At 43.3% G+C, this 12,193-nt stretch overlaps 1 protein-coding gene across 2 annotated transcripts in view; it reads left to right on the plus strand.

Annotated features, from left to right (window-relative positions):
* Window positions 1–12,193, plus strand: part of ESR2 (estrogen receptor 2) — a gene marked incomplete at both ends in the record, with an annotated part of 43,188 nt that overhangs the window by 15,261 nt on the left and 15,734 nt on the right. Inside the window, 2 exons of one of the 2 annotated variants that reach the window (XM_080686290.1) lie at window positions 1,204–1,500; window positions 4,289–4,427. In XM_080686290.1, the coding sequence (XP_080542416.1) occupies window positions 1,204–1,500; window positions 4,289–4,427 (436 nt within the window). The remainder of the gene's footprint in view (window positions 1–1,203; window positions 1,501–4,288; window positions 4,428–12,193) is intronic. The other variant, XM_080686291.1, reaches the window with a different exon arrangement.

Raw genomic sequence — 12,193 nt, forward strand, 5'->3', positions numbered from 1 at the left:
TGAGAACATTTTTGGTTAAGATTTTATTCATGACATAGTATGTGATAATTTTTGCAAATGTCCATGGGTTTTTATAGATCAACTTTGTTCATTGAGCTGATTTCTGAACATTTTCTCCTATATTTCTGCTCTGTCAGTGCTGAGAGAGAGATGTTAAAATATTTCATTATTAGTGTATTTGTCAATTTCTATTTTTCTTTCAATCACTTTTTGGTCTTATATTTGTAGACTAGGTTTTGTTACTTTTGATATATATATGAGTTTTGAATTATTTATCTTTATTAAAAAAGCAGGTTATAAAGTAGTATATACATTATGATTATCATAGTATATACATTATGATTATCATTTTATATATTAAAATATGGAAAAGTAAAAAAGCATTAAAAGAACATGCCGCCCTGACTGATTTGGCTCAGTGGATAGAGCGTTGGCCTGCAGACTGAAGGGTCCCAGGTTTGATTCCAGTCAGGGGCATGTACCTTGGTTGCGGGCACATCCCCAGTGGGGGGTGTGCAGGAGGCGGCTGATCGATGTTCCTCTCTCATCGATGTTTCTAATTCTCTATTCCTCCCCCTTTCTCTCTGTAAAAATCAATAAAATATATATTAAAAAAAAAAAGAACATGCCAAAATTTGTGCTCTTCTATATTTTCCAGATTTTTTTCAAATAATTGAAATATACTTTTTTAGGTGTGCCTTAAAAGAATATATACACATACATATAGATACACAAATACATGCATGCAAATATTTTAAGAATGTATTATAAAAGTGTACAGTTTGATAACTGTTTGGAAATATCAGTGTTCATTTTCTAACTTTCCCCATCTTCTGCTTGAAGAAAATTCCTAATTTCATGGTTTGGAAACTGAGATATGTCATCACTCTTTAAAAGAGAAATGGATTTAGTATCCATAGATGACCTTGAAATGGAGACCTTAAGATCATCGGGGCTATTGTCCCTAGAAATACATGTTACTGATTTTGCAAATACAGTCACAAATATAATAATCTATGGTACATGCCCCGCAGGCTCCAGAAAATAAGTCTGGCTTCTGTTCTACGACACATTCTGAGAATAGACTCAGGTCTTACAATGATGTTACTGACTCATTTTCACCCTGGCTACTCGGGGAACTTGAATGCCGGGTTGGGGGAGGGACAGGGGAAAGAAAGCACTGTTATCTGCTCTCCACTTCAGGCTCCCGGAGGGAAAGGTGTGGGTACCGCATAGTGCGGAGGCAGAAAAGTTCCGATGAGCAGCTGCACTGTCTGAACAAAGCCAAGAAAAATGGACACGTGATCCGAGTGAAGGAGCTACTGTTGAGCGCCCTGAGCCCGGAACAACTGGTGCTCACGCTCCTGGAGGCGGAGCCGCCCAACGTGCTGGTGAGCCGCCCCAGCGCGCCCTTCACCGAGGCCTCCATGATGATGTCCCTGACCAAGCTGGCCGACAAGGAACTGGTGCACATGATCGGCTGGGCCAAGAAAATTCCAGGTAGGGCTCTCTGGGTCTTGGCTTTCTGTGTGTTTGTAGAAAGGCCTGCCCCTACCATGTACGGGGCAAGAGTACAAAGTGGAGGTCCACAAAAGATGTCTCGGTATTAACAGTTTGGCAGCTTGATTTATAACCTGTAAATGAAATAGGTTCTTTCTTCCTAGCTCGACATTTACACCTTCAACATGGCCTGTGTGACCAGGTTCCAGTTTAGAATTCTTGGGCTTCTCCGGGTTCTGTACCAGACATGGGAGAGCAATAAGGCTTGCATAGGGAGGGCCCCTTCTATTCTATTCCCAGCTCTTTTTTACCCATCCCCCGCTGCATCCCACCTAGCCATGTGCACACCCAACCCTGCATGTCCCCCTGTCCTATGAACACTAGCCTTTGGTCACCTCTCATGCCTTGTCTGGAAGAATAGACCAGGGCAGAGACCAGTCAGACTCTGGAAATTGGCTTGGGGCCATTTGGGCAGGAAATTTGAGGGCTTTGGGACCTGAACATGGTCTAAAAGGAAGGGATCTGGGCTCCACACTGACCAGTCTCCTGGCTGTGGACTCCTCACGTTGAGAGGAGGGTGTAGGCAGGTGAGGTGGAGTGGGTGCAGTATGACCAGTATGCAAGTAAGAGATTTGTCAGATGCTAAGCAGGAATGTGTAAGCTATTGTTCCAGTAGAGAAAGAATTAGTAGTATGTACCTGAATAAATATCTATGGACCAAGAGTAAATTTGCAGCTGAAATAACGTGAATCATCAATAAACCTGAAATACCATCAAGTTAAAAATGGGTTTGATGATTCACTAGTAGTCATTTGGAGCCTGTGTTTTCCAGCCTGAAATGTGATCTCTTCCCCAGGCCTTTGGTACTACATACCTGTAGTACCACGTTGTACTAAAACTGCCATCTAATCATTACTTGAATGAATCTAGACCGGCAGCAGCCTATCACCCTCTGAAAGGGCTTCTCCTTGCACACCTTTACAGATGTCTAAAAATGAGATCTCTCCAAGTTCTAAGCAGCTAGGGACAATTCCCATGGCCTTGGGGGCAGCAGCCACGTTGGGCGAACTGGAAAGATTGGAAGTGTTAAGAAACTGGGGGAAGAGCATTTGGGGGTAAAGAGCTATGGGACCCAGGCCTAGGGTAATAGTATCTCTTGGGATCATTTGTTGGCTTTTGAGTTCCCTGAGGATTTTCTGGTTTCCAGTTCTGTTTTGATAGTCGAGCATCACCTTTGCCAGAATTATATTATTTTCTCTTCTCTTTCCCATATGAGACAATACTGATGCACTTTCCTCTAGCTTTTGCTCTACATATTTTCCAAACACTATTTCTCAGAACCCCAAGTAGAGAGCAGGGGTGAAATTAATTATTGCTGAGACTTGTGCAGCTTCTTGGTGCCATAACACAACCTAACTACATCAGACCCTCTTTCAAGCCTGGTATTTTGAAAAGTTTTCAGAAAACTTAGGCATAGTCTGAAGGTGTGATCCCTCCCTCCCCCAGCCTCTCAGCTGATATTATAAATATCATTTATAAATAAATTTATAAATTCTAAATGAAGTCATTGTCCAAACAAAAAAAGAATATTGAAATATCACCTAGCCTTGATCTTGTTGAATATCTACAAGTATAAAAAGCTTGGTCTCCCTTGGTAGGCTTATTGTCTATAACTGTGGGTGAGATCGGAATGTGTACACATCATAGGAACCTGAATTGAGCTTAGAATGTGGCTTTGGAAAGGATATATCCATCTTCCTATTCATTAATCCATTAAATTCTCCTGTGTGCAGATTTGCATTATAATTGTCAAAGATTTGAACCAGAGGGGCTCCCTGTGCCATACTTTCCTCATCTGTAAAGTGAGGATGATGATATTGTACCTGTAGGAAATTCTCAGAGGCAGGCATTGCTACCTCTATTGGGCTTATAAGAAAACAAAGGATATTAAGTAACTAGTTAGGGAGAGGCCGAGCTGGGATTTTTAACTGGAGCCCATTGCACACCAAGGCCGTAGGTTTGGGGACTGTATTTATATTACACCTTTATATTACACCCGTCGGCTCCTTTTATCATGGCTGGTGGAGAAGGCAGCAGCGAGCTCTGCTTTACTTTTGAAGTGCTCAGCTCCCTAGAGATACCTGTTTACTTTCCAGTTCTTTGACTAATGCATGGCTATCAGGCTGTCGGGACCTGCTTCAGTTGTTATATTTGCTCTTCAGGAGAGAATAGCCTAGAGTCAGCGCTCCTATGCAGAGAAGAGTGATTCTAACAGTGGATGGGAAATCTTAAGCAATCGGAAAAATTCTTTCAGTTGAAGCTTTAACTTTCTACAGGGGCTGGTTCTGCTCTCTTTGCATCCCCTTCACTCCCCCGATCCCCAATCATGGACTGGGCCAGACAGGCAGTCCCTTGGGCTGGCAGTCTGAGCTATCTTTCTTAGCAGTGCAGGAGAGTTATTGGGATATAACCAACAAAGATTGTTTCCGGCTTTCTGTTTTTTACTAGCATCTGTCTGGGGAGCTGTATACGCCCAGATAACAGTCCTTTATAAATTCTAAATGAAGTATATGTATCCCTAGAAGGGGTTCAGGACTGAAAATTGTGAGTTGCACACCTTAAGTTCAAAACTTTTTTCCTAGGTCAGCATTTAACCACATCTTTAAAATATAGATTGTTTCCTTATATTTGTGTTTTCAAAGCTTTTGAGAAGTTGCTCTTCTGTTCTTAGAGAACGGGGAGCTGCAGAGGAGGGCGGGTGTGTTTCACAGCCTCTCGCTTTCCCCAGGCTTTGTGGAGCTCAGCCTGTACGACCAAGTGCGGCTCTTGGAGAACTGCTGGATGGAGGTGCTAATGGTGGGGCTGATGTGGCGCTCCATCGACCACCCTGGCAAGCTCATCTTTGCTCCAGACCTTGTCCTGGACAGGTGAGAAAAAATGCATTGTGTTTCTTTTCTGCCTTGAGTGAAGCATCGAGTCCTGGGGCTGCAATTAAAATCTCTCACCTGAAAGGGCAGTTAAGAGGATTGTAATGTCATGAGCTCCTTCACTGGGTCAAGAACCCGAAAAGGAGAGAATGGGTACAAAGATTCGGTGTCCTAGGATTCATTCTTAGTGTGGCAGCCATAATAGGGGCCTATGTTCTGCAGGGTATGTGGCCACCAAGTGTATATAAATCAATTTAGATTTTTCTGCTTAAAAGTTCCATTTTCAGGTAATAATTTTAAGTTGTCCTGCTGTTCTTTCCACCTGTCAGGGCCAATTATATTGTCAGCTGTCTGGATAGGTGATAAAATTCTTGCAATCTGCCAGGTTCATTGTAACATTCTTTAACTCATTCTAATTGCTTATACCATACTAGGGGCCTGGTGCACGAAATTCGTGCACTGAGGAGGGGTCCCTCAGCCCAGCCTGCCCCCTCTCACATACTGGGAGCCCTCAGGGGATGTCCTACTGATGGCTTAGGCCTGCTCTCTGTTGGGAGCGGACTTAAGCCGCAGTCTGGCCTCCCTTTGCGGGAGGTGACCGGGCTGATTAGGGGAAGGCACCAGCCCCATCACCCTGCTGCTTCAGCCACTGCCAGTCACCGCAGCCACCAAGGTATTTTCATCAACATGGACTCCAGTCCCTTCACCATGAAAAAATGACAACCTTCTTTAGGCATTTTCAAGATGTGTCTTTCATAGGATATGACATTTCTTTCTTTATTTTTCTTTTTATCCTCACCTGGGGATATGTTTCCATTGATTTTTTCCCCTTCCCTCCGATCCCAGTCTCGGCCCCCCCCCACCCCCCGCCCCTCTGATCGCCAGCTCGGGCTGCCCAGGCTTTAGTCTTGGGCAGGGGGCCCCACCCCTCCCATCGCCAGCTCGGCCCCTTCCCAAGCCTAAAGCCTCCGCCCGAGGCTTTAGGCTTAGGAAGGGGGACCCCTGCCCCTCCGATGGTCCGCTGGGAGTGACCTGGGTGCCGAGGAGGTTCCTGGGACCCAGTATGTATGCAAATTAACCGTCATCTTTGTTGGGTTAATTTGCATACTCACTCTGATTGGCTGTGGGCATAGCAGAGGTATGGTCAATTTACATGTTTCTCTATTATTAGGTAAGATAGTATTTTTGGCAGTAGTAGTGGGAGGAATGGTTATTAAAACCAGATGAAAGTTAACAGAAATTGGGGAATGCCATAACTTGATTACATTCAGTTTTTTTTAAAAGATGGCACAGAAAAGGAGCCAATTTCTCACTAGCTTACATGAACTGTTCATGGAAGGAAATCTGGACTAGACAACACTCAAGCATTTTAGTAGGTAAAATAGAATACTTCCTTGGTGCAAACTTGAGTAATTTGAAAATTTCCATGGCAATTAATTTCCACATTACTTATTTCGAAAAAATTCTAGTGCTGAATGTTCAGTCACATTTGACTCTGCAGAGGAGAAGGTACCTAGAGCTGTGCATAGAAAATATCTGCCCCAACTCTTGGTGTTACCTTCTTAGATCATCATGTTAGGCAAATGAAAAGTACCTCCAAGATGTTAGCACCCATTTTACCTGTCATGAACGACAACATTGACAAAGAGTACTTTTGTAAGTAATGGGAGGTGTTTGGGTAGAGAACAGAGCCTTTAGGAAGAGCTGGAACAGGGAATGTGGCTGAAGCAGGAGCAAGCCCAGATGGTAAACCACGGAGGGAGGTTCTGAAAGCCTAGGACAGGTAGGACCCTCTAGTAATAATAAGAATAGCTAACTTATTGGCTTGTGTGTGCCAGGCACCATCTTTTGCATTTGATGTGTGTTCACTCATTTCATCTTCACAGTAGCCCTTTCTGGATAAGCATCATTATTATTCCTATCCTTCAGATATGAGAATGGGAGGTTAGGTAATTCTGACAGTTATAGAGTAGCAAAAGGTAGGGCTGGACTTGGAGGTCTGGCTGTGAAATCCACACTCTTAACCACAACAGTACATGCCTCTCAGTTGGATAGAGAACTGGAAGGGGAAAGAGGAGGAGGCTAAAAGGCAAACTAACTTTCTAGTTTATTCTTTCGTCTTAAACAACTGTATTCTATTCTCTGCCCACTTCAGAGACCTATACCTGTTGTCATCTCATGGAACCATGTTATGAAGCAGGCTGAAAGGCTAAGCAGCCAATCAAGGCATCCCTCCTGTTCATTCATTCATTCATTCACTCATTATGTTCCACTTGGTGTTTAAAGCCACATTCATTCCCCTCTTCATACACACACACACAAATACACACATACAATTCTAGAAGTCGGTGCTGGAGGAAGTGCTGTCTCTTGATGAACCAATACATTTTCAGACTTGGGATTAAGGTATTTTACTTTTTTTGTCTTGATTTCTAAATTGATGCCATACTTAGTGTTTATTTTCAATGACTTCCATTCCTGGTTTTTAGAACAATTCACTCTCCTCTTTGTATGGGCTCTTTAACTTCTGTAAGTATGTGTATAAGTTACTATAAATTGACACAAATTTCAGATAAATTTTAAGTGCAGCTTTTAGTTAATAGAAAAAAACCAAAGAAGTCATTTGAGGGGAGGGAGGTAGTGCAGGGGAGAGGGAAGAGGGAAGGGGAAAAAAAGGCACAGGCGTGCTTCAGGGAGGGGTACGCCAGAAGTAATTTTTTAAAGATACTATTTTAACAGACTCCCATTACTCTTTTACAGACTCACATTACTCTTTTTTTTTTTTTTTTAATCCTCACCTGAGGATATTTTTCCATTGATTTTTAGAGAGAGTGGAAGAGAGAGGGAAAGACAGAAATATCGATGTGAGAGAAACACATTGATTGGTTGCCTTCTGCACGAGCCCTGACCAGGGTTTGAGCAGGGAGGAGCCTGCAGCCAAGGTACGTGCCCTTGAATGGAATTGAACCTGGGATCCTTTGGTCTGTAGGCCGACACTCTATCCATTGAGCCAAACCAGCTAGGGCCTCACATTACTCCTTAAAAATATTTGCAAGTATTGTTTACAACATAGAAATCTAGTTTATTTGACCATAGAAGAGGAGTTCTTGGGAATTGTAAATGTAGACATTGAGTAGGCATTATTTTGGAGTGCCTATGGATGGTTATTTTTGTTGCCATTCCTGTTATTGTTTTTAACACATTAACTCTGTAAAGTCTAGAATTTCAAATCTAAGATTTTTAGTGCATTTATTATATGGAGAAAAAAATGTTTTTATGTAATGAGTATATTTTTGGAGGAGTTTTTTTTAGTAAACAGAAGCTCACATTCTGTGGTAAATCTGCATCTGAATTTGTGATTCTAGCGGTTACTGAAAGAACTACCTTGTGACAACTGGATTTTCCTCTCATCCTCAGTAGGTTCAAATTTTCTCTCTGCAGAAGCCTCAACAAGTATAAAGGGAAGCAGAAATTATAGTCTTAGTCTCACAAATGGGTTAATTTAGTTGTATTCACTGCTTATATGGTCATACCACCACTTGAAGGAACTCTGATAGGACAATTCACCAAAAGACAGTTATTTTAAGTAGTTTGAAAATTACTTATTCAACATTGTAAAAAGGAATCATAATAGCATTTCTTTATGGTGGATTTCATAAAAATCATATATGCTAAGACACTTGGTGTCCTTAGCATAAACAGAAAATTGTCTAATGTTAAATGTTATTTAAAAAGTCAGAGGAGGTTTGGATCTGGGCTTGGACCCCATTATGGGTGTTTATGGGATTCATGGAATCATACACATAATTATGAATGCTCTGAGTTTGCATCCACATTAATTATTTGTGTACCAAATATTCTTCAAGGTACCAACAGAATTTTCACTCCTAAATTTTCAGTTCCCTTTTGTACTCACATTTTCACTTGAGTATAATATTTAAGTTCTTTCCATGTGCTAAGCCTTGAGCCTCTCTTCCCCTTGCCATCCACACAAAGGTAAACTGATGTCTGCAGCCACATGGATGCTGCCAGTGGATTTATAAGTAGGTACAAAATAGTGTACCCCAAAGTGAGGCTTACTCATATAACATTTTGTCCGTGGTATCAAACAAAATATATTTTTTAAAATAAATCTTTATTGTTCAGATTGTTACAGTTGTTCCTCTTTTTTCCCCCCATAGCTCCCCTCTACCCAGTTCCCACCCCACCCTCTGCCCTTACCCCCCAACCCCTGTCCTCATCCATAGGTGTACGATTTTTGTCCAGTCTCTTCCAGAACCCCCCCACACCCCTTTCCCCCTGAGAATTGTCAGTCCACTCCATTTCTATGCCCCTGGTTCTATTATATTCACCAGTTTATTCTGTTCATCAGATTTTTTATTCACTTGATTTTTAGATTCACTTGTTGATAAATATGTATTTGTTGTTCATAATTTTTATCTTTACCTTTTTCTTCTTCTTCCTCTTTACTTAAAGACTACCTTTCAGCATTTCGTATAATACTGGTTTGGCGGTGATGAACTCCTTTAGCTTTTTCTTATCTGTGAAGCTCTTTATCTGACCTTCAATTCTGAATGATAGTTTTGCTGGGTAGAGTAATCTTGGTTGTAGGTTCTTGCTATTCATCACTTTGAATATTTCTTGCCACTCCTATCTGGCCTGCATATTTTCTGTTGAGAAATCAGCTGACAATCGTATGGGTGCTCCCTTGTAGGTAATTAACTGTTTTTCTCTTGCTGTTTTTAATATTCTCTCTTTGTCTTTTGCTTTTGGCATTTTAATTATGATGTGTCTTGGTGTGGTCCTCTTTGGATTCCTTTTGTTTGGGGTTCTCTGCGCTTCCTGGACTTGTAAGTCTATTTCTTTCACCAGGTGAGGGAAGTTTTTGGTCATTATTTCTTCAAATAGGTTTTCAGTATCTTGCTCTCTCTCTTCTTCTGGAACCCTCATAATTCTGATGTTGGTACGCTTGAAGTTGTCTCAGAGGCTCCTTACACTATCTTCATATTTTTGGTTTCTTTTTTCTTTTCCAGTTGGGTGTTTTTTGCTTCTTTGTATTTCAATTCTTTGACTTGATTCTTGCGATCCTCTAGTCTGCTGTTGGATCTCTGTATATTATTTTTTATTTCAGTCAGTATATGCTTAATTTCTAGTTGGTCCTTTTTCATATCCAAGGAGGCGCTAATTTAGTCTCTGCCTGAGGCCACCCAGCAGGAGCTACAGAGAGATCTGCAGATTCCTCTTCTTTGTTTGGGTTTTGGAGGTGCCCAGATGAGGCCCAGCTGTGAAGCAATGCAAGCTGCTGTGGGGCCTTGGGCCTTCTTTTGGATGTTCTGGGTCTTACTGACTCAGCTGCAGTTTGTTAGGTAAGTTTAGAATTCAAAGGACCAGGCCATTCATATGCAAAAGCCTCTGCACTCAGCTTGGATGGGGCGGAGTCTCAGGGCGGAGCAAACAGCAATGGCTTCATGGGGCAGGATCTCAGGGCAGATCAAACAGCAATGGCTGACCATCAGCCCTGCCCTAAGAGGCCCCTGGGTCTCAGTATCCCGCGGTAATTGCTGCAAGCACCTCTGAGAGAAAGCCACCCTCGAGTTTCACCCACTGCCAGACAGTCCAGTTTCTCCCCGTATGAATCTGGGTCCCCAGAGTCTTGCCCGGAACTGGAGTTCAGAGAGGTCAGGAGCTTTTGTCTCCCTCCTGATTGAGAAAGCCAGCTGCATACTCAGTTGCCAGCCCTCTCCGCACCTGTGCCTCCGTACCTCTGCCTTCCGCAGCTCCTGTGAGTCTTAGTGTGCTTTTCTCTTTCCTTCTAGTTGTAGAATTTCCACTCAGCCAGCCTTCCTGTGGTTCTGGATAATGTCCGTTTTGTCTTTTAGTTGTAGTTTTGAAATTGTAGTGCGAGGCAGCAGTTTAGGTGTTTACCTATGCTGCCATCTTGGTTTGTTCCATAATATTTTTCTTTAATAAAAGGGATGTGGTTATCCTATATAATAAAGAGGTAATATGCAAATTGACCATCACCCCAACACACAAGATGGCTGCTCCCATGTGGGCAAAGATGGCCACCCCCATGTGGACACAAGATGGCTGGCAGTGGAGGGCAGTTGTGGGCGATCAGGCCAGCAGGGGATGGCAGTTGGGAGAGACGAGGCCTGCAAGGGAGGGCAGTTGCGGGTGATCATGCCTGCAGGGGAGGACAGTTTGGGGGGGACCAGGCCAGCAGGGGAGGGTAGTTGGGGGGGGGGACCAGGTTTGCAGGGGAGGGCAGTTGGGGGGAACCAGGACTGCAGTGGAGGGCAGTTAGGGGTGACCAGGCCTGAAGGGGAGGCAGTTGGGGGCGACCAGGCCTGCAGTGGAGGACAGTTAAGGGTGACCAGGCTGGCAGGGGAGGGCTGTTAGGGGTGACTGGGCAAGCAGGGGAGGGCAGTTGGGAGCGACCAGGCCTGCAGGGGAGGATAGTTAGGGGTGACCAGGCCTGCAGGGGAGGGCAGTTGGGGGTGACCAGGCTGGCAGGGGAGGGCAGTTGGGGGAACCAGGCTTATAGGGGAGGACAGTTAGGGGCGACCAGGTCGGCAGTGGAGGGCAGTTAGGGGTGACCAGTCCAGCAGGGGAGGGCAGTTAGGGGCAATCAGGCCGGCAGGGGAGCACTTAGGCGTCGATCAGACTGGCAGGGGAGTGGTTAGGGGGTGATCAGGCTGGCAGGCAGAAGCAGTTAGGGGTAATCAGGTAGGCAGGCAGGCGAGCAGTTGGGAGCCAGCAGTCCTGGATTGTGAGAGGGCAGTCGGACATCCCTCAAGGTGTCCCATATTGGAGAAGGTGCAGGCTGGGCTGAGGAACACACCTCCCCCCGCCCCCGCCACCCTTCCCCCGTGCATGAATTTTGTGCATCGGGCCTCTAGTCAAATAATAAGATAGTCCATATGGAACTGCTACTTTAAAAATCTTTTATTGAATTTATTGTGGTGACATTGGTTAATAAGATTATATAGGTTTCAAGTGTACAATTTTATAATACATCATCTATTTATTGTATTGTGTGTTTACTACCCAAAGTCTAGTCTCCTTCCATGGAACTACTACTTTTTAACTTAAAACTAGTTTATGGACAAATGGTGTGTAGTAATTTACCATGAGTAGACTGGTTTGATTGACATATTGTTTCAACATTTTAACATTCAACTCATATACCCTCTATCTTGAATTCAAATATTTTAATCCTGTCCTAATTTCTTACACATAATTCACTGTCAATCGTAGTTAAATTATATAGAGCTCACTAATTTGTTAAAGTCCTTCCTCACTCTGTTCTGCATAACTCACTCCATGTGTAACTTTATTAGGGTATCATTTAGGAGGTATTGTGCCTTATTGATCCTATATTGCTCATTTATTTTCTATAGCCTGTGAAATAAAGTATTCTAACTTTGCCACTCCTTGAATGAAATGGTTGGCTATCACACCTGCTCAAAAAAGCAATCAGACTTAGCTCTTTAGAGCTGGCTTAGAAATTCACTTTCTCCATGAGGTACACATGTTCTGATTATTGTTAGTTACAGCATTTGTCAAAGCTTATGCTCCAAGATGTAAACTCTCCCTCCATTTCTGAGGAAATGGTTCTAATTTCAATGTTTATGGACCTGTTCTTAGGCATTGGTGATAACTCCTATAAATAGGGTTGATTTCAGATGAGTCCCCTTATACTTCTTAGGGGACAGGCAGGCAGGCAGGCATGTGTGTGTGTGTGTGTGTGTGCGTGCGTGCAT

Source organism: Plecotus auritus (assembly GCF_963455305.1).
Source record: "Plecotus auritus genome assembly, chromosome: 1".
NCBI lineage: Eukaryota > Metazoa > Chordata > Mammalia > Chiroptera > Vespertilionidae > Plecotus > Plecotus auritus.